Here is a 24622-nt window from a genome sequence, read left to right as displayed (position 1 = left end):
AAAAAAAATTTTTTTTAATAAATTTTAAAAGTGGAAAAAAGAGAGAGAGAGAACACACCTACATGACTGAGCCCCCATCGTGAAGCTGTAATGTTCTCACCACGCCTGCCGGCAGCTTTAAACCATATCTCCTAATGACCAATCTTCCTGGCCACCCTCTCCTCTCCCAGTACACACTATATGCCCTTTCATCAAGAATCATTTGTGTTACTGGAAGTACTTAATGTTTCTTCAAAACCTGCTATCTTTATACCATCAGTGTCCTTTGTCCCCACTTTCCCAATGCTGTCCCCAACAAGAGGGGAGAGAAAGTAGAGTACAGTGCATAGGGTGTGGGTTTCAGAGTTGGAGAGAACCAGAATCCTTGGGCAAATATTTTTTTGTTGTTGTTGGTTTTTTTTTTATCCTCATCCGAGGACATTTTTCCATTTTTTGTTCAGGTAGAGTGGGAGGGAGAGAGAGGAACAGAGAGAGAGAGAAACATCGATGTGAAAGGAACACATCGAGTGGCTGCCACCCGCACGACCCAACCAGGGCCGGGGACAAACTGCAACCGAGGTACGTGCCCTTAGCGGGAACCGAACCCGGGTCTCTCAGGACCGCAGGCCGACGCTCTAACCGCTGAGCCAAACCGGTCAGGGCCCTTGGGCAAATATTTAACTACCTAAGCCTCATTCTCCTCATTTGTATCTATATGTCTTGTTATGACTTTTAAATGAAACTTAGTACATCATAAGCAGCAAATAAATATTAGCTAGCTCACTGGCCAATATGCTCACTCACATGTGCATACACCTATACTTGTGTGCAGCATGATGACATGAAAACTCATTGACTAAAAATCAGGGGATCTGCAACCGTAAACAATTCACAGCCACTCTGTGGGCTACAGTGTCCACATCTGTGCAGTGGAATGTTGTACCGGGCCATCTCTAAGAACCCATCCAAGACATAGATCCAACAGTCTGAATCACTTTAAACCATCTATATATGAACTGGCAAGGAATGATCTCCGAGATACTGTACTAAGTGAAAAGGGCAAAGTGCATAACTGTGCACATATATGTTCCCACTGATGCATGTGTGTTCATAGACTTTCTCTGAAAAAATATATAACAAATTGGCAACAGTAGTTGCCTCTGGAGAAAGTATTTGGAGGATGGGAAGAGGGAAACTTACTTTGCACTGTACACTAGTCCCCCCCTTATCCGTGGTTTTGCTTTCCAAGTTTCAGTTACCTCACAGTCAACAGCAGTCTGAAAATATTACATGGAAAATTACAGAAATAAACAATTCATATGTTTTAAATTGAATGCCATTCTGAGTAGTATGATGAAATCTTGCACTGTCCCGCTCAATCCCATCCAGGACATGAATCACCCCCTTCTCCAGGGCAGCTGTGCATAGGTTCCCCACCCCTTAGTCCCTTAGCAGGCACCTCTGTCACAGTGCTTGTGTTGGAGCCACCCGTATTTCACTCAGTAATGGCTCCAAGAGCAAGAGTACTGGTACTGGCAATTCAGATATGCCAAAAAGAAGCCAAAAAAGTGCTTCCTTTAAGAAATAGGCAGCAAATTCTGGATACAATGTTCTTCAAAAGGTTCAGCAAGAAAAACTTTCCAACTATCAGGATCCCCAACCATCATCTGTTCTGACATCTAACCAATGTCATGTCTCTGTGATCCAGGATCACCCCAAGCAGATGATCCTCCTCCTGATGCATCATCGGAAGGTCAATAGCAGCCTAATGCTCTATCACAATGCTTAGGTCATTCACCTCACCTCATCTCATCACGTAGACATTGTATCATCTCACTTCATCACAAGGGTGAAAACAGTACAATAAAATATTTCGAGAGAGACCATATTCACATAACTTTTATTACAGTATATTGTTATAATTGTTCTGTTTTATTTTTAGTTATTATTGTTGATTTCTTACTGAGCCTAATTTAGAAAATAAACTTTATTATAGGTATGTATGTATAGTAAAAATCATAGTACATGTAGGGTTTGGTACTATCCATAGTTTCAGGCCTCTATGGGGGTCTTGAAACATATCCTCCATGGATAAGGGGGGAATCACTGTATACCCTTTGTAGTTTCATACCATGAGAATTCTTCACCTGTTTTTCAGTAAACAAAAACCTAGAAAAGAGGCCCACATTACAAGTAGGTACAAAATGGCTACTTTTGCCCTGGCTGGTTTGGCTCAGTGGTTAGAGAGTCAGCCCGGGGACCAGAGAGTCCCAGGTTCGGTTCCCGCTAAGGTCATATACCTCAGTTGCAGTTTGTCCCCTGGGGCCATGTGGGTGGCAACCAGTCGATGTGTCTCTCTCACATCGATGTTTCTCTCTCTCTCTTCCTCCCTCTCTCCCTCCCACTCTATCTGAAGATAAATGCAAAAATGCCCTTGGGTGAGGATTAAAAAATAAATTTAAAAATTATAATAATAAAAAAGGCTACTTTTTATCATAGTGTATTTCAATCTACAAGTATATAATAGTGCTACTAATCATGTTATATGTATTATAATATTAAAAACTAAATGGCTGTACTTCTGTGGAATATTAAGGCTAAATTTTTCCACCTCAATAATTAGTTCTTTATATATTTATTTTTTAATCTTCACCTGAGGATATTTTTTCCACTTTTCTTTAGATAGAGTGGGAGGGAGGGAAGGGGAGAGAGAGAGAGAGAAACATTGATGTGAGAGAGACACATGAGAGAGACATATCGACTGGTTGCCTCCCGCACGACCATGACCAGGGCGGGGCACCAAACCACAACCAAGGTACGTGCCCTTCACTGGAATAGAACCCGTGACTCTTTGGTCTGCAGGTCGGTGCTCTAACCACTGGGAAATAATTAGTTCTTAAAACCATTCAATTATTCTTGTAGGCTGTTGAAAATTACAAGCTCTTGGTGAGAAGGAAATGCCTTCTAGGAAATACCATGTGTCTAAGGTGGAGAGAGTGACTTAATTATTGATCAGAGACTTATATATCTCATTTAATCCTTATAATAATTCTCTGTGCTGTTAATTTCTCCATCAGACAAGGGAAAAAGGGAAGCCCAGGAAGGTGAAATGATTTTCCAAGGAGAAGCTAAGGTTTAAACCGATGTTTAACTTGACTCCAAGCCCATATGCATTCCAGGTTGCCATGCTCCTCCTGGAAGTAATCTAAGGGAACAGGTTCACATTAAGAATATTAGTCATTTATGTGAGTGGGGAAAGGAGGGGAAATACCACATAAAAATTAGTAGACTAGAACTGAGTTAGTTACTATGAGCCATATCTGTTTCCTCTTGTTGGCTTTTCAGCATCAGGGTAAGCTTCTTAAAACACATCCTCTGGTTCATGCCTCAGATGTGCTCCTGGACAATTTAGCTCTATCCTACATGAAGTATATTTTTTAGAGTCACTTTCCAGATGATTACTGCTACAGGTAGAGCTTAGGCTGACTAGATTGGCCAGAGCCAGCACACCGCATCGGTTCTGTTTAGGTCTTCCTGCCACATGATAAGCATGTGACCCAGGCAGGATTCAAACTCAGGCCATTCAACAGCCAAGTGTTTAAGGCCCATTTCCTTGACTCGTCTCACTTTACAGGTGGAGAAAATCTGAGATCCAGAGAAGCAAAAGGACAAAGAGAGGAAACACTGGGGTCAGAACTCCGTTCTCCCACCTCTGTATCCTGTATCCGTCTTCTTACACCAAGATTCTGCCATGAAAATGAGCCCTTTTTCATTTCTGGGAGATGGTGTAAGACACTGGTTAAGATGGTTAGGAGCAAAAACTCTGAAATTCCAATGACCTGGGATTCTTCTCTATGCAGTCACTTCCCAAATATATGATACTGGGCAAGTTGCATCACTTCTTTAAGCCTGTGTCCTTATATGTGAAATGAGTATAACAATTATACCTGATTTACAAGTTAAAATTGGTGTGATTAAATTAAATAAGTGTCAGACAAAAAAACAATCATAATAAATCTTAGCTATTAGTAGTACTAGTATCATCTGACTTATAGTTGAAAATGGATTTAAAAAAACATTAAGCATGTGGATGCTTCTCCTTCAGTAGGCCCTGACTTCTTAGAGCACAGGGACCATGTCTTATTTATCTTCTGAACTCCTTTGAGAGAGGGACTTATCATATTCCAAGAACCACTACATTCAGCTTCCAATGTGGTGTTTCATATGGGAGACTGTCATGACTCCCCACAGAAACCAAGTACAGGTACCTCACCTGTAAGGCTTGGCCAAAAGAAGACAACAGGAATTAAATGAACTCATCAGATCCCACTCTTAGGTTTGAACAAAGGACTTACAATATGAGACAATAGGTGGAAGAGACAGAAGCCAAAGGATGCACACAGAGATAACAGTAGATAGAAGGTATGTTGAGAAGGAAAATGGAGAAAATAGAGTCGGGCCCTTAGGAAAAGTAGCCAGTAGACACTTCATCCAAATGTATAAGCCCTTCTTTATCAGGAGGAATTACATTCAGCTGTTTGTAACTAAGTCCTAAAGACAACGGCTCATGCACATAAAGAGTTATTATCTCTCATAAAAGATGAACAAACAGAGGAAAGCAATCCAGAGCTGGTATAGAAGATCCTCAAAGTGAACAGGCATCTAGGTTCCTTTGATTTCTCTGCTCCAACTGCCTTTGAACATGGCTGCCAAGCTCAAGGTCATAAGAGGTTACCAGAGTTCCAAATTCCAGAAAGAAGATGAATAAGACACCCCTCTCTGTTATTTCAGTCCCCTTTAGAGAGATTTCCTGAAGTCCCACCCATGGCTGTCTACCTGCATCTTGATGGCCATACCCAGATGCAAATTGAGCTGGGTAATGCAGCCTTTTAGCTGGGCATGGCGCCAGTCCGGATAAAATGAGGACTCTGTTACTAAAGAAGAGGAGAGTAGATACTGAGGAGGCAACTAGCAATTTCTGGTACTTTCCATGGGTCAGGCATTTATTATGCTGCCAAGGGAACAACAAGGAAGTAAGGTTGCTAGAACTGGGCCGAACCACCTTCTAGTTCCCAGACCACATTCCAGTCTTTGTGAGACCTGCTAAGGGTCACAATGTCCATCTTATTTTCTTATCTCTCCTTACAATAAGCTATTTTTTTAAATAACTTAAATAGGCCTTTGAAGCTTTTTTCTAATTCAAATAACCTAATTAACACATAGGCCAAGTTACTGGTGTGTATCTGGCACACAGAAAGTTCTCAGTAAATGTCTGTTAAACTAAACTAAATTTCATGAACAATCAATCACGCAGTCACACAGCTCTCTCATTTACCCACCTGCTCTCTGCCTGCCTTGAATCTTCAGAGCTGTTACCTCAGAGACATAATGGGGTTTTTGTGTTTGTTTTTCACTTGGCTTTTGCAAGTGTTTCATTGCAAAGTCATCATTAATGGGAAGTGTTTCAGTGCTTTTTGAGTTGTGGATCACACTGGGTCCTTCACTGCCTTAGTGTGTGGGTTAAAGAATAATGATCCTGTGTTGATTTCATGGCCACTGCCACCAAGCTTGAGTTTCATAACAAATTGGGGAAACTGAGGCTAAACCTACTATTTTCCTACAGGGAACTCCTGAATCTACAAGTTTCATTCAAAAAAGCTCTGATTGAAATAAAAATTACTGAGAGAGAGAGTGAAAGAGCTGACTCACATCCAAACAACCCATATCTGCAATGACAGGAAATAACTGTGGATTCTCTCCAAGCAGGAGAGAGGAAGTTAAGAAGCAGAGGGGCTGTCTGCCCTCACAAAGTATAATGGAGAATGAAGTAATGAATGTAATCTACATTAACCTCCCAGATTATAAATTTTTGAAAGCCATATCTTAGATTGATGGGTTGTCCATAAATGACCTAGTCTGCCTTGTGAAAAAATGTCCATTCAAAGACAACCCAAAGTGAAAGGTGGTCCTCTTATTGAACTGTATCTCACCGCCTGTAACATCCTCTTCCTGGCCCTGATTGTTTCTTCTAGAGAAGTGGTTCTCAGCCTTCCTAACGCCGCGACCCTTCAATACAGTTCATGTTGTATGTGGACGAATCTGCATGTGGGTGGACCCGCCTGGAGACAGACAGAGGAGCGGTGTCTCAGTTCCTAAGACCACTGGAAATATGTGTTTTCCGATGGTCTTAGGTGACCCGTGAACAGGTCGTTCGACTCCCAAAGGGGTCGCGACCCACAGGTTGAGAATCGCTGTTCTAGAGACTCCTAAAATACTTTAATTCCTTCTTTGAAATGACATTATTTCAGATATATGAAAACACACACACACAAAAAAAAATCAAGCCCTTTCCCTTAAGGTAGCTCTTCTCCAGGTCATCATTCTCAATGTCCTTCACTGTCTATAGCCAGACAAGGCTGGAAGACCTTTCACCATCCTCATCCTTGGTTCCATTCCTCCTATGGAACCAAGTCCACCAATGTCCCCACTAAAAATGCAATGCACAGAACTGGATATAAAATCCCAGATGTGGCCCTGGCCGGTTTGGCTCAGCGGTTGGAGTGTCGGCCTGCGGTACAGAGAGACCCGGGTTCGGTTCCCACTAAAGGCACGTACCTCGGTTGCAGTTTGTCCCCGGCCCTGGTTGGTCGTGCGGGTGGCAGCCACTCGATGTGTTCCTTCACGTCAATGTTTCTCTCTCTCTCTCTCCTCTCTCTCCCGCCCACTCTATCTGAACAAAAAATGGAAAAATGTCCTCGGGTGAGGATAAATAAATAAATAAATAAATAAATAAAAATCTCAGATGTGCTCTAACCAGAGGAAAAAACATACACTCTAGTTAGCATGCCCCTGATCTGGAGACTCTGTTAATGGAATCAAAGTTTGCATTAGCAATATCTTACAGCCATGACTCATTCTTGTTTTTATTTTTTTTATTGAAATTTATTGGGGTGACATTGGTCGATAAAATTATATAGGTTTAAGGTGTATAATTCTATAAATATCAACTATATTTATTCTTGGTGTTTTTTTTTTAGCTTTGTGGTCCCCTATGACTCCCAGATCATTTTCATATAAACTAATATCAAGTCAAATCCCGCATGGCATATAGTTTCATAGTTGCATGCCAGTTGTTTTGGAAATCCAAATGTAAGATTTTCCCCTTGATATATAGTCTCAGAAAAGCCTAATCTGCCATCAACAATAGTGGTCAGACCTCCCAACTTAATGTCATCCACAGATTGACAATAAACGGTGTTCATTTGCTAGCCAGGATGGTCCAAAACAAGAGAACCAGGAGCCATCGGACTAAAGACTATCCTGGCATTGATGTATTACTCAAAGTCTTTTGAAGGTAGCTGTTCAGCTAAAAAATCCATCTGACTTCACTGTTTTGTTTTCTATCCTAAAATTCCCTATCATGGGAGACTTTGTTAAATGCCTTGTTGAATAGAGACATACCTTATCTTTGGCATTCCCCTAACATTAGGAAATATTAGTTTGGCTTGATACTTTCACATCTCAGGTGCCTTCCTATAATAATTTTTATGATGATATTCCATGACAACAATTTGATGATGACTGATAGGAATACAATCCCCTTGGGTCATGCTACTTAATAATATCAAATTGATACTGTTGTAATTATCTAGTTATTAATAACAGAAAATGAGCAAAGGGGAAACCAGATATTATAAGCATGTCATTTGCCGGCTTTACCAGGAAGCTGCAACTTTACAATCCTCTTGGAACCACATAAGGAAGACGGACGGACACATGTCCAGTAAAGCGGGGGGGGGGGGGGGGGGGTCACTAGGGAAGGTACTTGTCTGTCAATCAAACCTGGGAACAGAAATAATTGGCCAGAATGGGAATAGCCACTGAAAACATGCCAAAATCCTGGAATACATAATCCCCTAAACAAAGGAATTCTCCTTCTTGTTCTTCTTGTTGCTGTGGTTGCTCTTGTTGTGTTACACCTCACTCTTGGCTCTCTTGCATTCGCCCCTATGGCCCACAGCCATGCGGACCCCACATACAATGGACTAACGGACTGCAGCAGGAAACACAGCCTGAGCTAGTCTGATGCTGTACTGGACCCAGCTCCAACACTGAAAGAAAATTCTGGACACTGGCTCTGATTTTAGCTCTACTGAAGCCCCAGCTACACTTCTATGACTGGACTAAGTAAAATAGGACTTTGGAAGCCCAGGGGTGTAAGTCCATGGAAATAAAGCTTTCTACCATATCTCACCCTCCTATGGGGGCCTCTAGAAATTTTTATTCCAGCAGCACCCCAAGAACCCCAATCCCATGAGCAACAGGGGAGACGAGCCCCTCTCCTATCCTATAACAAAATGATATACTCATCAGTGAAATAAAACTTCTGTACTTGCCAGCATGTTATACTTAATGTAGTAATTCCATCTGGAGTAAATGAAGTCATCCTCCCATTTTTGTTGTTCTTTAAAAAAAAATAAAAAAATGTGCACATCATCTTCAGTCTAGTTAGCACGTATAAAGTAATCGCACCATTCATTGCCCCCCTAGCTAGAATCTTTAGCCAATGATCTAAACACTTTTACAGTCATTAAATCCAAGGGTTTGTGGCCTTTGGATTCACTTCATTTCAAAACAAAGAAATAATAACAAATTATATGTAATCAAAGGGTGGAGGGAGAGTAACTTACCTGATCGGTGAGTTTGGAACAGGGAAGGAGGCATGAATAGCTTTGCCTGTTTCTCTCCCCTTTCTCTCCAGAACAAACCTGCATGCAGAGAACAGACACACTCACTCTCTGCCAGCAGGGGAGGTGTGGCGGGCCAGTGCAGACTGTTTCTAGGTGGCTATGTCTATTTAATTCTGGGGTTTCGCATTATAGACCAATTCTGGGGGTTAGTTTCAGAGATTGACCCAGAGATTGATTCTCTTGCTCCTGGATACATCATTCTCTAATACAATCATCGTCAGTATAAAATTAGGTAACATATATGCTAATCGCCAAACGCCAACTCCTTTGTCTTATTTCTTGACTGAACTCCAGGCATATAATGGTGGTGCTCCTTTCTAGCTCCTAAAACACCTATAACAAAATACTTGGATGGGGAGTTCCCCAGCCAAGGACGCCTGTTAGAGGGGCCCCATTCTACCAACACTGCTCTACTCTATCATTTGCTGGAAGGAGCCTGGGGAAAGTATGGCCTTGGTATAAACACCTTAGTGGATCTAAAGGTGTGACAGTTAGGACTTCAATCAGTTGTCCTTCCCCAGTAGGTTCCCTTTCTTATTCTTTATCTCATTGGCTCTCATAAGTCCATGAGATTGTGTGCGTGCGTGTGTGCGTGCATGTGTGTGTTACTTTATGAAGTTCAGGTAAATATACAAATGTTTCTATATAGAGATATATGTAATCATACAGGTAACATTATACATGTGTAATTTATCATATATTGTATATAAGCATTTGATGCACTTAACATTTACATACAAACTGTTAGAGATGGACTAGGCCATATCAAGTCATATATATTTGAAAAAATCTCCCGCATACACACACACACAGATGTAGAGTCAATTCTTGATATGGCCATTTGCCAATTTTATATAGAATGTATATGAGGAACAAGAGATAAATATGAATGTTTTGTAAATTAGCAGGCACTAACCATGTTAATTATTATTAGGACACATTTATCATTATATCAGATCCAAACCTATTTCAGGTGTCTCTGTCTAGCATGCCCTAAATGTGTTTAGACATAACAAGTTAAAAACTAAAATAACTAAGGGTGGTAGATATAATAAAAGCTTGGTACAATCATTAAAATAAACCTAAGTGGGTGCCGCAAACCCAAGTTTGTATATGATAGCATCCAGCCATCTATCAGCCCTACAAATTGGACCTTAGAAGAAAATAAACCTGAGCTTCCAGACCTAGAATAGGAGCAAAGAAAGGTAATCCAAAAATAAGTAAAATCAGGTGGGGCAGTAAGAATTCTAGCACTGATTGAAAAACCCAACCTCAATACTAAGTGATATATTTATTATTCTCCAGGGAATTGTAGATTCTCCTTCTTCCTTCATCTTCAGCCATTTCTTTGCTCTTTAGCACTGCTAAGACTTTGCAAAAGGAATTCCAGAATGCTTCTTAATACAAGTTAGTACAATTCTTCCATTCCACAACTAGAATTAAGCTTTTAAATGCAGATGATGTGATAACACACTCAAACTCACATTGAAAGGTGCACAACTCATACTGGAGCCTCTCTGGGTAGAGTGGTGTTGCCTGGGTGGGGAGTGAAGATGGTCCACGTGCTGAGGTAGGGGGACAGTGTGGGAGAGATGTAGGTATGCTTGAGAAACCTGAGTTCCTGAAGATGGGAAGAAAGTGAGATGTGGAAGTGAGGACTAGGTGAAGAGATATTGATACACCCATGTTCATAGCAGCATTACTCACAATAGCCAAGAGGTGAAAGCAACTCAAAAGATGAATAGAAAAAACAAAATGTGATAGATACATACAATGATGGAATATTATTCAGTCTTTAAAAGGAAGGGAATCCTGACATACGCTACAACATGAATGAACCTCGAAGACATTATGCTAAGTGAAATAAACCAGTCACAAAAGGACAAACATAGTATGATTCCACTTATATGAGGTACCCAGAGTAGTTGAATTTACAGACAGAAATGTTGCCAGGGACTGGGGGAAGGAAGGAGTTATTGTTTAATGAGCAAAGAGTTTCAGTTTTGCAAGATGAAAAAAGTTCTGTGAACGGATGGAAGTGTCTGTTACCCAACAATGTGAATGTACTCTATACCATGACCACTCCAAACTGGTTAAGATGATGAATTTTATGATATTTGGATTTTACCACAATTAAAAATATGTATTATATTTTTAACCAAATTAAAAAAAAAAAAAGCTAGGTTTAAAAGACGAGAGAAGGGAAGCAACTTTCCTACTTTATGACTTTGCCTAGATTTTTTCCCTACTTCTGCCACCAAAGGGTTAGAAGAAAGGGAACTTTTTAAATTAATTCTTAACTATTATTAGCTATTCAGAACTCAAATTCAGCAAAAAATAATGTTGCTAGATCAGTGGAGACAGGAGGAAAATAATGTCATTAAAGCTGCATTATTGTATTATGAGTTAAATTGAAAGGGTCCAGGTTATACTATTTTTTACATTCTTAAAAATGATTAAAGTCACATCCATTGTATTGCCTTGAACATAGAAAATGCTTAAACTGAAGCACAAATTTGTTTTTGTTTTTGTTTTATCCTCACCCGAGGACATTTTTCCATTTTTTGTACAGATAGAGTGGGAGGGAGAGAGAGGAAGAGAGAGAGAGAGAAACATCGATGTGAAAGGGACACATCGAGTGGCTGCCACCCGCACAACCAACCAGGGCCGGGGACAAACTGCAACCGAAGTACGAAGTTCCTTAGCGGGAACCGAACCCGGGTCTCTCCGGACCTCATGCCGACACTCTAACCGCTAAGCCAAACCGGCCAGGGCTGAAGCACAAATTTGATTTAATATGTCAATGACAATGTCCTTTAAAGACTCTTTATAGTCAAAGAGTAGCTTTTGTGGAAGCAAAATGATTTTAAGAAACAAAGAGCCAATCTCAAACCTCTCATTGAGTGGCCAATAATAGAACTGGTGCATTTGGAATTTTGGAGAACTCACCATTACAATAGAATTGACACATGGTATGAATAAATTCACCAAGGATAGTACTGACCCTCGTAAATGTTTAACAATAAAATTCTAGCCACTGATACTGTAAGGAAAACCACTAATACCCACAGCCAACTAGATTCACATAATGAGATTAAAATGATAGAACAGAAGAGACATCCCGAAATGTTCACTAAACACAAGAAGGACATAATTGACAAATTAAGTACTCAAAAGACTATAATAGAGTAAAAAAGAGAGAGAGAATCCACATTTGGATTAAGAAGGCCTTCTCCTTGCCCAGCCAGTGTGGCTCAGTGGATTTAGCGTTGTCCCATGGACTGAGGGTCCTAGTTCAACTCCTGGTCAGGGCACATGCCCAGGGTTGTGAGCTGGATCCCCAGTAGGGGGCGTGCAGGAGGCAGCTGATGTTTCTCTCTCACATGGATGTTTCTATCACTCTCTCTCTCTCCCTTCCTTGCACTCTAAAAAATCAATAAAAACATATTTTTTTAAAAAAGGCTTTCTCCTTGGAAAAAAATTTTTGTGGATTTATTGTTTTTCCCCATTACTTGTAGCAGTTAGATTTCAATACTATGTTTATATTTAATACTTGACAAAAAAAATAAATTCCTGATAGGAAAATAAAAATTAATAACTGCATAGATAAAGCAAAGGTGACAGGGCACAGGGGAGACTGCAGTGAGATTGTCTCTGGCACCAGGGCATTCATGGCTGAAAAACATTTTTCCACTTAATGATAATCTTCAGCAGTTATTGGGATCTCTGCCTGCTTTCATTTTCTTTTCCTCTGGCAAACTTCCATTTGCTCTGGCTTTTGCAATACTGAAAAATAAGTAAATTTAACTCAACAAAACCAAGTATTGTTTGACAAATACAAACTAAAAATCAACCTAAGTTTTGGCTGGTTGTTTTTGAAACTGATGCTAATTTTATGCAACAATTCAGAGAACCTCTGGAGATTTACATGAGCTCATCAGTAGCAAAGTCATTTTTAAATAAGTTTAAATGTTTTCCAGAGCAAGAAAGAAACTCTTTAAACTGCCGAATTTCTTGGCACATTCCACACACCCACCTAATGTTCTTGTTATCCAAAGAGAGCAGAGCTCAAAGTAAACTCACTCCAAGGCAAAATTAAAAGGTGAGATATTTGGCTGTAGATTTTCTGTGTTGAAATGACTATGACATCTTAGAACTTGACTTGGGGTCCACAGATGAGGTCTTCGGAGATAAATTTAATACTCTCATAAATATCCTACTCTTACTTTATCAATCATATAGAACAACAGTTAACATTTTTTGGGCAAAACAAAAGGGTAATAATGAACTTAAAAAACAGAGGGGGAAAGTTTAAGAATCAAGAAGTCACCCTCACACTGTGATAAACATTTGATGCCTTCAGCAACTGGCAGCTGAAGCAATTTGAATAGTAAAAGCTTTTAACTCAGCAAAGAGCTACACTGAAAACCTCCCATGCTGGTGAAAATGTGAGACACATGGACTTGCTGAGAGTCCTGGACCTGCCTGCTGTCACCAGTCCTTAGGGCACAGAAGTAAAACAAAGGCTGAGAGAGGTTCAACCATGTCCCATGATGTTTTAAACTGATTGCACCTTAAAAGGGAACCCACTCTGGAATCTCAGCAACTCAAAACTCACAGAATGAAGGTTCAACTGAGGAAGGGAGCATGAGGCCCTGCGTACACATCCCCATCAGGGAAGGACACTGGGACACAGGGAGTTAAGAGATCCATTCCGAGAACCCATGTCATCATATGAACAAGATATTAAACTCGATTTCTCTTCAATTTAATTCAACTTTGTCCAATCACACAAAATTACGATTCTATAAACATGCAAATCTTGCCTATGTTCTCCGTAAAACTATTTTTGCCTCAATCTTGAATTGCTCAATTTACATGGCCTCCAAAATGCAAAACCTAAGGTATTATAAGAGTTCTCCTGTGGGCCCCAGCAATCATTAAAAAAAGCACTTGAATATACAAAGAATCATAGAAAAATAAAGATCACATTTCATCGACACTACCTTTTCACCTAGACAGAGACAACTATTTACTTCAGCAAATACTGGGTCTTTTACAAGACTGTCAATTTTATTGCTTTTTGAAATAATGTGTAAAGTGTGGAACTTTACAATTTGCACATAAGCAACTTTCATCTTTAAGTTTAAATATGTAGTGAGAAGTACATGCATATGAATATAAATTTTTAATCCCCATCATTTACATTAGAAATTTATTTATACAAACATCTTAACTTTTTTCTTTAAAAAAAAAAAAAAAAATTAGCAACTGGTAAGAACCCTCTGAGACTGCAGAAAATCCAGCTTTCCATTTCAACAGGCTTTCACTGAGAGATGTGAGTGATGGCAGATGAAGGCCTCTTGAGAATAGACTCAACAGAAAATGACAGCGGTTCATTCACCGAGAGTTTTGTTCCAACTTGTTTGGCTACAAAAAGGTCTTTTGCGCATCTATCTATTGTAAATGTGTACTTCTGGTTCTCCTTGACTAAACACTCTCTGTGTTTCTTAGGGGCCTCTTCAAAGGCCTCTTTGACAAATGGTGTTTTCAACTCGGGACCTGATTTGTCATTAAGAGTTTGCTGGAATAATGAGTGGAATGGATTATGTTTAAGTGGCAGAGGGTGCCTGGTGCTTTCTTTGCTGATCTTGGTTAAGATGTGCCCTTGAGCTGCCAGGGAATCCATGTCAACAACTGGAGAGAAATTCCGTCGGGGTGGGGAGAAGGCAGACCTCTCAGGGACAGCCTGGTGACCCTGAAGGTCACTTCTTGAGGTCTGGACCTCAGGAGTGTGAGGCAGCACCAGAGAACCTTCCAATTTGGGTGGCATCATGTCGTGTTCTGCACCAAGTCCATCCTGGACTTGTACTCCCTTCAAGTCCCAGCTGGCCCCAGGTTTCAGGGCTTGAACTGAGGTGGTGGTGTTCAGCAGGCATTGCTGGTAGAGGAGAGTGTCACTAATGGGGCCACACTTGGGCCAAACTAAAAATCTTGAGGACAAGGGATACTGTCTGTAAGTCGTGGCCACGCTGACATTAGAAGAAATTAGTTCCATATTTCCAGACCCTGAATACTGCATGGTTAGATCAAGGCAGGTGGGCAAAAAATTGCAGAAGTCTTTGCTTGGCGGTTCCACTGGGGTGGGGCTGTAGGCACTTTTGTAGGAGTTGTATTCAGGTCCATGCACCATGCGGTTGGGCAGGAACAAAGCAGCAGCTTGAGAAGCTTCCAACATCTCCCTCTCTTTATATTCTCTCTCCAGCATAATGTTCTCCAACTCTTTATCAGCAAAGGCCCGCCTTTTCCTCATCCGGTCACTTACTGGGGGAGGTAGAGGTAAGCTCCCACCCACGTAAGTCTCTGCTGGAATGGGACGGTAGCCTAGAATAAGCAAGCATTGCACATGAAAGAGATTAACATCGAGGGAAGAACAACCTGGAATCCCAGAAGGCAACAGAAACACTGCAAAGTGGCAGAACAAGTGTCTACAGTTCTATTATTACTAACATTTTTATACAGAAAGCAAAAGTATTGGTTCAATTTCAGATTGTTCCCTTTGGGGGAAAGGATATGTTCTGTAACTTTTTGTTGTTGTTTTTGCAGTTATAAGTGTTTGTTTACTTTGACAAGAGTACTTTACTGGCTGAAATTTTAATAGTCTTCCCAGGCTCCTACACGTTCAGAGACAAGACTGCTGATCTTACTTCAAACAATGATTTATTACTATCCATGTCATCTTTTTCCATTATTAAAAAAGGTATCTATACCTAGAGCTGATGTCACTTTTATTTTCTAAAGATGGCTCATTATGTACACATTGTTACAGTTGGAGAATAATCCAAGGAGAACTAGGAAAAAAGAGAAAGTTAAAGCAGATTAGTGAGGAGAAAAACAGAAAAGACAAGGAAACAGAGAAACACAGAAAACTAAAAGGAGCTGTTAACTAGCCAAACAGATTCTGCAGTGAACACCAAACCAGGCCTCCACCCCCGACTAGTAGTACAAACAAACAAATAAAAGTGGGGGCCCAGTGCTGAGATGCCCTGCTATATTGACAATAACTGCTCTAACACGTTTTTTCCCAAGCACTAAACATTTTGGCCAGATACCCACGTGGTTGAACAAGCAATCATTAGAACATAGATTAAGTCATCACACACTTTATGAAGTCAAAAACAAAAATCGGTATAACAACATAAATAGAATTCCTGGTGTCATAAAGTACTTTCATTATCGCTAAGCACTCACCACTATCAAATTTGTTTGAAGGACTCATTGTAATGTTTGTGTTTACATAGTGACAAACCCATCTTACTCATTTGCAAATAAAATAAAATTTGAAAATGAATGTTTCCTTTTCTAGGGTAAGTTTTTGCCAGGAAGTTATTTACTTAAATTTACTATTCTATTCCATCCTCCCACTTCTCAAATTGCATTGGCACAATTTCAATTGATCAGTGTGGTCCCTATGGTTAATAAATATTTACCTAGTTATAATCAAATTCACTTTAAATGCATCAGGAACCATTCTAAGGGCAGCACAGCGGTAAGACATGAACCAACTTTAAAACCTGTCCAGAACAAACTCAATTCAGACACCACAAAATTCAAATGTCTGCTTTCTTGTTTTAAAGAATCTGCTTTTCAACCTGAATCTTCTGAAGCGATTGTAATTAGAGCAAATATACATTTTTCTTTTCCTTAAATGGTGAAAGGTAGTCAATATATTATTTACCAGATCAGTAAATACATTCCAAACTCAAACAGAGATGCTTTGAAAAATCAGTAATATTTTAAGAAAAAAGAATGTACCCCCAGACTTTAGAGAAAGTGGAGTTAGAAATTTCACACTGTTCAAATTCAACCTCGACTTCACTTGTTTGATTCTACAATCTCAACTATCAAAATGATAAAATAAAGGGGGGAATAACCACAAATCCAGGGAGGGAAATGGTAACATGAAAAGTGTGGGATTAGAGGTTGGATTGCCCAGACTAGAAGTCTTTGTTAGTGTGGGTAGCTGTTCAACTCCTCATTTGAGGAACTCTATTTAGCTTCAACAACTAAATAATTGTTTTAAATTTACTTCCTTCCAGGACATCTGCTCCGGGATCACTTGGCAGTGTATCTCTGTACACCCCTCACACTAGGGCAAATTTCACATGCCTCCATGTTAACCCATTAACCATTAAGTAGACAAAATTATCAGTGACAAAAACAACAAAGTATGTGAGATCCGTTTTCCCACGACCTGATTTCCTTCCTAGAGTAAAACCTAATAAAGGTATGCTCCCCTCAGATGATTCCTTCACAGTTTAATAAAAATACCATACACCAGAATGATGAGAATCACTCAGAACCTGGTTTTAAAGGCTAAAGAAATGATTTTGCATTGCTTTACCTTCTAAAATACTTTTGGCCAGCAAACTGGGTGCCCTGACTTGCCTCTGATACACGGCTTTGCGCTCGAAATTATTCTGTTTCCCAGAAAGCCCCTTCTTGTCCTGTAAATACAAGAAAGATAATCAATAACGACCTGAAAGAAAACTTGGGAGAGAAACGAGAAGGAAAGGGTGTCAGCAACTCTCCCCGGTCTAAACGTATTTATTTTTTCTATCCCATGTGAAAAGTATTCCAAACGAATTAATATTCGCACTCCTTAATTCCAGAGCAAGAGCTAACTCTGTAGGAAGCCACCAACTGGTGAGCAGGAGGTGAACAGGGCTCCAGCTTTCTCTGGGGCTGCTGTGCTAGGGTCATCCCAGACACTCCCATTAGCCAGAAGTGGGGGGACATCCCCAGAGGAAGGAAATCCACAGTAGAGAGGCAGCCGGGCCTTGAAAGAGCGCCCCGTGCTCAATGCCCAGAGGTAAGGCCGAAGGTGCCGGAAACCTGCCAAAAACTCCGAATTATTCACTGGGCAACTGAGACTCAGGAAGGCGAACAAAACCCTCAGAAGCTGCAAGAAGAAGGACAAGAAGACCTTGCTCCCGTAGTCATCGCCTGGTGGGTAGGCTTCTGGGCCCTTCTACACTCTGGTCCAGCCCAGCAGGCCGTGGGGATCCAGAGGAAACGCAGGGCCCTCGGTGAAGCATACCAGACCCGGAAAGAGGCCGAGGCCGAGGCCGAACCCGAACCAAGGCCACCTCGGACGTCCAGCGAGCACTCTCCGGGGCCCTTGGGAGGTTGCTTTCCCTTAGGGTCAGTATTTTCGGCGTGTACAGTGATCCATTCCGCTGCCCCTCCTCGCCAAAAAGTAAAATAAATAATCTTCCCCCGCCCTGAGTGTGGGAGGGGGCCACAGGGGGCCTCCCTCCCTCTGAGCTCCTCGGGTGCAGGACCGAGTGGAAACGTCGGAAACGTCAAGCCGGACGCTCAAGAGGCGCCTCTCCCCTAAAGAAAACTCTGGCTCTTCTCACAGCTGGGGGCCCACCGTGGGAAGCGGCAGAAACCCCCTCCACCGGCTTTTAGGTAGTTCTCGGACTAGAAGCTTCTGGCTGCATGACCGCCTCACCGCCACCGCCACCTCTGGTCTCATCTGTAAAATGGGCACCACGTCCAGCCTACGTTAAGTGGCCCAGGACGGTGGCCGCATCCTTCGCCCTGCGAGCTGCTTTTTCGCGATCAGCACGAGGGCAGCGCTGCGCGTTACGGTGGACGCTGGGCACTGCATCAACCAGTCTAATCCTCCTCCTCCTCCCATAAACGCTACATATAAAAAAGAGAAAGAAAATGCCTTTCCCACGGGGTCCTAAGCGGGCCTAGGCACTTTCAGGGCCTCTCTGGCTGCTTTTTTACACAAAATCTTTTCTACAAAGTTCTACAAAGGGCATCCTCCCTCTCTACTCTGCAAGCCTCTATGGGCAGAGGAGTGTTCTCACCACGCTCCGGAGGAAATGCCAGGCGTCCCGAGGCCCTGGGCCCCCTTGTCCCCTCCGTCTCCTCGACCCCCACGGCGGCCCCGGGCGCCCCGGCGGGTACGCACCTCTGTGGCCTGCTGCCTCCGGAGCGCCACCTGGGCGGCCATGACGCGCTGCCGCTCCACCACCAGCAGGCAATTGGCGCACTGGCAGTCACGCCAGCGGCAGAAGCGCTTGTGACCCTTGAGGCAGGACACTACGCCGTGGTTGCGGCAGCGCGCGCACTTAGGCGTGCGGCTCAGCTTGCGCGGCTCCGCGCCGCCGCCCGCGCTCACGCAGCGCTCCGGGTGCCCGGCAGGGGTGTGCGAGGCCTGCGGCGCTGGCGGCGGCCTGGGCGGTGTGCCTCCCGGCTGCTCTGGCCGACCTGACACCCCTGGGGATGCGCCTGCCTCGTCGCCGTCGCCCTCGTCCTCCACGTCGTCGTCGTCGTCGTCGTCGTCCTCGTCCTCCTCGCCGTCCCCGTCCGCCGGCGGCGGACTGGGCCCAAGTGGCGTTGGCGGCGGCGCCCCGTGGCCCTCCTCCTCCAGCTCCAGGCTCTCCACGTCGATCTCCCAGTCCCCGGCCGCCGGGCCCGCCTGCCGGTCGGCCATGGCGCGTGGTGCTTCGCTAGGGCCCACGCTAAGTCGCCTGCTATCTGGGAGACACAAAGAGACCCCAAAACCCACCGGCCGCAGTGAGGCACCATCCCCAGGCCTTGGGCCCAGACCTCCCGGTCTGCCTGCCTGCAGCCCCATGAGGAGCCCTGTTCTTTACCGGGTCCTTACCTCCAGGCTACACATGCCTGTCTTGTATCTTTAGGGCCCCCAGGGACCCCAAACCCAAAAAGGTTTTTATCTATTAATTCTAAGTGCTCTGTGAGCATCTGACCTTTAGCCGCAGCCCTCTCTGGCTGTACACATGCTTTACGGATCACACACACATATGCATTGTGTCCAACTAGGCCGGCTTAGGCCACTTGTCAGGCTTCCCCATACCCAACTAGTATGGCCATGATGAATATTAAAATGTGGATGGAAAAATTATCTTCCTTTTGATCACAAGGGGCCCTTCAAACAGAGATGTACTGCCCTATGGTTCCCAAATGTCTCTCATCTACCTACAGCACCACAAAGACCCCTTCTTGGGCTTGGTGAGGTCCTCTTATCCCCCTTTCCACCCCAGATAATAAGTGACTAACAACTAAAGTGTCTGGCTGTCATTACAGCCTTACGGGGCCACTGGGCACAGAGATGCAGACGCCCTTCCCGCATCCACAGTGCTTGGGCCCAGCTGGGCTGGGCTGCGGGGGCTCTATGCGCATTGGGCATGGTTTGCACTTTAAGACAAGACTTCCAAGTAAAATAGAAAGAAAAGGTGATTCGCACCCTTTGCCCTCCCTGACACCCCAGCAACATCTCAGCACTCACCAAAACTCTGAGGCCCGGGCTGGCAGCCCAGGCAAAAGATATCCAGCCCTGGGACCTGGCTCTTGAACTGCTGGCTGTGCTTGCAAACAGAAATCGGGGTAAACACACCCTGCCACGAAATCGGGGGCTGACAGCTGGAGGCCCGGAGCCCACAGGATGGGAAGTTGGGTAGAAAGGGGATGGAGAAGGTGAGTCAAGTCTTACGGCCTCGCCCCACACATCCCGGTCTCTGCAAAGATCAGATCGGTCCTCTGCAGCCCGGGGCGCTTCACCTCGCTGAAGCTACTTTCGGCTTCCTCTGCCCCAAGCTGGGCGGGAAGGGTCAGGCCGCCGTGGCGTGGCTCAGACCGCGGACTCTCGGGACAGGCGGACGCACGCAGAGACATGCGGCGCGGCGCTCCCGGCTGCAGTCTCCAGCCTCCGCTCCCTTTCCTAGTATTATCCGTTCCGGCCCCCGAACTTCGCGCCCGCTGATTGGCCAGTTTTCAGGCGGTGTGCACGCTGATTGGCCGAGGCACACCGACCCGGAGCTCCCCCCGCCTCGCGGCCGCCACGCTCCTCCCCGCCAGGCTCCGCCAGAATCCTCCCGTTCGGCCTTCGGTGCAGCGGGGTAGCCTGTACCGACGCTAAACCCGAAGCGTGACGGCACTTGCGGAGGTGAAGTCGCCGTTTATCTCCCCTACTAGAAAACGAATAGACACACAATTACGAATCGCGTTGTCCACAAGAGATGGTAATAGACAGGGCAGAGATAGAAAGACTACTGTTGGTCTATACGTTGTCAGCATCACCAGTATTTCTGTGATTCAATCATTAAACCCAGATTGGGCGAAAAAAAAGAGGCCTCTCTTATCAGGTGCACCGCGGCATCCTATTTTCTTCTGCAAGATTAAATCAATAGTTACCTTGCACCGCAGCGCGGGGTTCGAGGACAAATTACCTGTGGATATTTTTGTGGCAAGCGCCTCTCATCTTCCAAGTGCAAAGCAGTTCCTCGTTAACCTTCACCAAATCTGTGAGGCAAGCTGGTCGCCAAATCACCTGTGTCACTTACATGTTTTTGTTATGTCAATTACTATTGCAGTTTATTTGAAGGAGAACGGACACATCTGCCTCTTAAGAGATTTAGGTGCAATATATTCACTCTAACCGTGTTTTTAAAGAAAGCTCGATTTATTTTTTTAAAAAAAAAAAGGATTACTTTTTCAGTGTGCATGAATTTATAAAGAAAAAAGACCTACCATCTCCCTCAGAAATCTTTATATAAATGTTTAATAACAGTTAAATTTACATATTGAAAGGAATTAGTCCCCTAATTCAATGCTGCATTCTATTTCTTGAAGTAAATTTAAAATCACTTAGACGTTTTTCTAGTTACAGCTTTAAATAAGATCAGTTTAGGAGACAGATTAGGAAATTGAGTGCCATTGTACTGAGCACATAGTAGGCCCGCGATAAATATTTGTTAAAGGAAGGAAATTGCTGGACTGACTTTAACATTACTTTTCTGGGAGCCGCTCAGGAAGTTAGAAGTTAACCAAGCTCCAGAGAGTTTGGAACAAGGCAGTTAGAAATTACTGTGAAACTAATGCGATCCACTGGATGCGCAGGTATTCTCCAACCTTTGGCAAGATTGGAAAGTTTTTCCCTGGTGACCAGTCATTGTAATTCCCCTTTGTGAGATATTTCTCCCTAGAGCCGCTTGTAATGCCCAGTGAAGGAAGTAGAAAAACAGTCCTATGTATTCCTTTGGGAAGCTCAGTAACGTTGGGAGCCTAGGAGGGTGACTTGGGAGCTGTGCTGGCTCAGACATGGGACAGAGTCAACCATTCGTGCCTCTCCCTTGGCAACACTTAATAATACCAGTGAGTTTTACCTTTGGCGTAGCTACTTATACTTACCAATGTGCATTTGTTCACCTATGTTAGTTTGGATTCTTGACTGCAGAAGAATTGTTATTTTCCCCGTTTTTCCAATGAGAAACTGAGGTTTAAAGAGGAGCCCTGAGTCATGGAGTGGACTTCCGGAGGGCAACCTCCTGGTGAGCACTTTGGTGCTATGTGGACCTCTACTCTTGTCTCAGAGAGTTAGTGGAGCCCTTTGCTCCCAGCCAGAAAGAGAGTGGGTTCGAATTTTTTATTTTTTTCCCCTGAACCCCTTCTAATTTTAGTACCTGGTATTAGAAGCAGCCTTCCCATAACAGGACAGGGCACATTTTTATCAACTCTTCTGTCGTTTGTTTGTTTTTTTCTGTGTCTCCCACTGCTAGCTACATTTCTGCCTTTGCAGACAATTTCCACAAAGTGTATGCTATCTACAACCCACCCATCCACCCCCACCTCCTGGCAGGCTGTTGTACTAGGCTTGGCAGGCTGGGCTCTTATTAATTGCTTAGCTGGTGGGGGAGGGCAGGAAATCATTAGCATTTCACCAGTTATTATGAATATTAAGGAATAAAATCAAGAAAGTAAATTTGTTAATTTGGGGTATCTCCATTGAGGAGAAGGGGGACCTGGAAGGAAAAGGAGGAGAAAGGGGCGTCAGCAGCTGTTTACTAAAATAAACCAGATGGGCAGCCCTTGAACTAGTTCGAGTTGTAAAAGCTTCTATATAAGGAGGAAACAAGTGAGGTTTGTTGTGTACAGTAAACTACAAGAGCTGAAGCTGAGACTGGAGATGGGGGGAAGGGGGCACCCGAGGATTGTGGAGCCGGCTTGGGGGAGCAGAGAGAGCCAGGCCCTCAGAACTTGGGTCAGAGACTGTGGGCTACCCCCGCCCCAGCATTGGACCAGGAGAGGGGAAAGTGGCTCCCACTCGCTTCCTGGAGGGATTGGGCCCAGGACTGGCTCCTCCCGTCAAGCTCCACCAACCCCTAGCAGAAACCTATGCAACAGTCCCACTGCTCCCTCCAGACGTCCTTGCCCATCTCCCAGTGCCCCCTCCCCACTTGTCCTCCCTCCCTGCACCCCACCTGCTGTACTTGGGGGCATGCAGCTGTAATCGCGATCCAGTTGAATGACACTCCATTCCCGGGCCCTGAGGGCCCCTGGAGAATCACGACCTCACCAATTGCTGGGAGGTGAAGTGGTGTGGGAGGGGGCTGGAGGGAGGAAGGTTTGAGCTTCAGAAGTATGAAGAACTTCTATAGCAAATGCAAAATTATCTGCATTTTTCTGGAGAAATTAAAAAGGAATCTAAAGGTGCACAAACTGATTAGTAGATTAAATATTCAGAGACAATAAGAGTCAGAGAGCCTGGGCTCAAGGCTGGTTATTCCATCGATTACGTGAAAATGGTCGGTTATTTTTCTGCGCCTCAGTTGCCTCAGGTGCAAAATCAGGAGAGTGATTTGTGAAGACAGTAATAATGAGGAGAGCGTCTTCGCAGAGCAAGAGCTCAGTTTATTTACCCCGGAGGTTGCAGCAGAGCAGCCGTGCAGTCTGGGAGGGCCCGGCCCGGCGTGCCTCACTGGCTGAGCTGAAAGGCAAGGGCGCAGGGAATTCAGCTCCTTTCTCCAGGTTCCTGTCTTAAAAGGGGTCAGGCCGTGGCTGAAGACCTGTTAGGTGAGGAAACAGAGGCGCTTTTGGCTTGTAAACCGACACCAAATGACAAAGTGCGACTCGGAGCCCCACCTGTAAATTACAAAGCTGTGGGGCCGCTGTCGCCGCCGCCTGTCCAGCTTGATGAGGGCGGCGCGCGGGGTTTGCTTTTCTCCTAGCTGGCCGGCGCCGGGCCCACTCTCCCTCTCCTACCTCTCTCCCTTTCCCCCAGTCTCTCTCACCCGCAACCTTCCCGGCTCCGCGCAGCGAGGGTCCACCCGGTGCGAAGCCTTTGCGAGTCAAGCAAAGGAACCTGGAAAATAAAGCCGGAAAGGAAAGCCCTCCCCCACCCCACCCCTTTCTTCTTCTTCCTCTCCTTCTTCTCTTTCTTGATGCGGGTGGCTTTCTTTTTTACTACAAATACCACTACAAAAAAAATAAGGAAGTGTGTTTCAAATTGGCTCCTGCTGGCCCATCCAGCTCCTTGCGGGGAGAATCCCAGCCGGCAGGCCCCCTGCCGCTCCGCGGGCGCTGCCTGGGCTGTGCGTCACCACGCGGTCTGGGGTCCGGCCCAGGGCCTGGCCACCTCTTCAGCCTGGCCCAGCCACCTGTCGCCCTGTTCACTCAACCCTCAGCTGCTGGAGTCAAGCGGCCCTGAGCGGTTCTCCGGGCGCAGGCCATCCGGCTTGGAGGCCGAGAAGTCGGGTTTTGGATCAGACAGACAGGGGTTAAAGTGCTGGATTTGCTGCTTCTGGGCTGGTATACAGTGAGGTGGGTGTTTAATCTCCCTTTGCGCTTCCCTTTCCTCAGTAGAGTTAACCTCAAAGGAGACGACGCCTGTAGACAGTGACCGCCCATGCTGAACATTCAATTCTTGGGAGCTGTTATTTGTATTAGTTTTGTTATCATTTTAACTCGGTGAACTGACCCACAGAGAATCCAACGCTGGGGGAATTCGGGGCCCTATTACCAGCCTCAGGCCTAGGCCTGCAGATGAGGTTAGGTGGGTTAGAACCCTGCCCTCC

The 24622-nt window shown here is 44.3% G+C and overlaps 1 protein-coding gene across 2 annotated transcripts; it reads right to left on the bottom strand.

The window, feature by feature from the left end:
• Nucleotides 1-13777: 13777 nt before the first annotated feature.
• On the bottom strand, nucleotides 13778-19314 carry DMRT2 (doublesex and mab-3 related transcription factor 2). 2 transcript variants are annotated; one of them, XM_036261823.1, is made up of 3 exons: nucleotides 18718-19314; nucleotides 17134-17236; nucleotides 13778-15113 (listed from the first exon to the last, which is right to left on the bottom strand). In XM_036261823.1, exons 1-3 carry the CDS (start codon nucleotides 19240-19242, stop codon nucleotides 14056-14058), a joined length of 1686 nt encoding a protein of 561 aa, XP_036117716.1. In that variant the 5' UTR covers nucleotides 19243-19314; the 3' UTR covers nucleotides 13778-14055. The 2 variants fall into 2 exon arrangements, with proteins under 2 accessions (XP_036117716.1, XP_036117717.1); XM_036261824.1 differs by lacking the exon at nucleotides 13778-15113 and adding an exon at nucleotides 15525-15580 and having other exon boundaries at nucleotides 18718-19242.
• Between the last annotated feature and the right edge of the window lie 5308 nt (nucleotides 19315-24622).

Source organism: Molossus molossus, unplaced genomic scaffold, assembly GCF_014108415.1.
Source record: "Molossus molossus isolate mMolMol1 unplaced genomic scaffold, mMolMol1.p scaffold_m16_p_14, whole genome shotgun sequence".
Classification (NCBI taxonomy): domain Eukaryota; kingdom Metazoa; phylum Chordata; class Mammalia; order Chiroptera; family Molossidae; genus Molossus; species Molossus molossus.
Note: the sequence above shows the minus strand (reverse complement) of the source record. Positions and strands in the feature narration are given on the sequence as shown.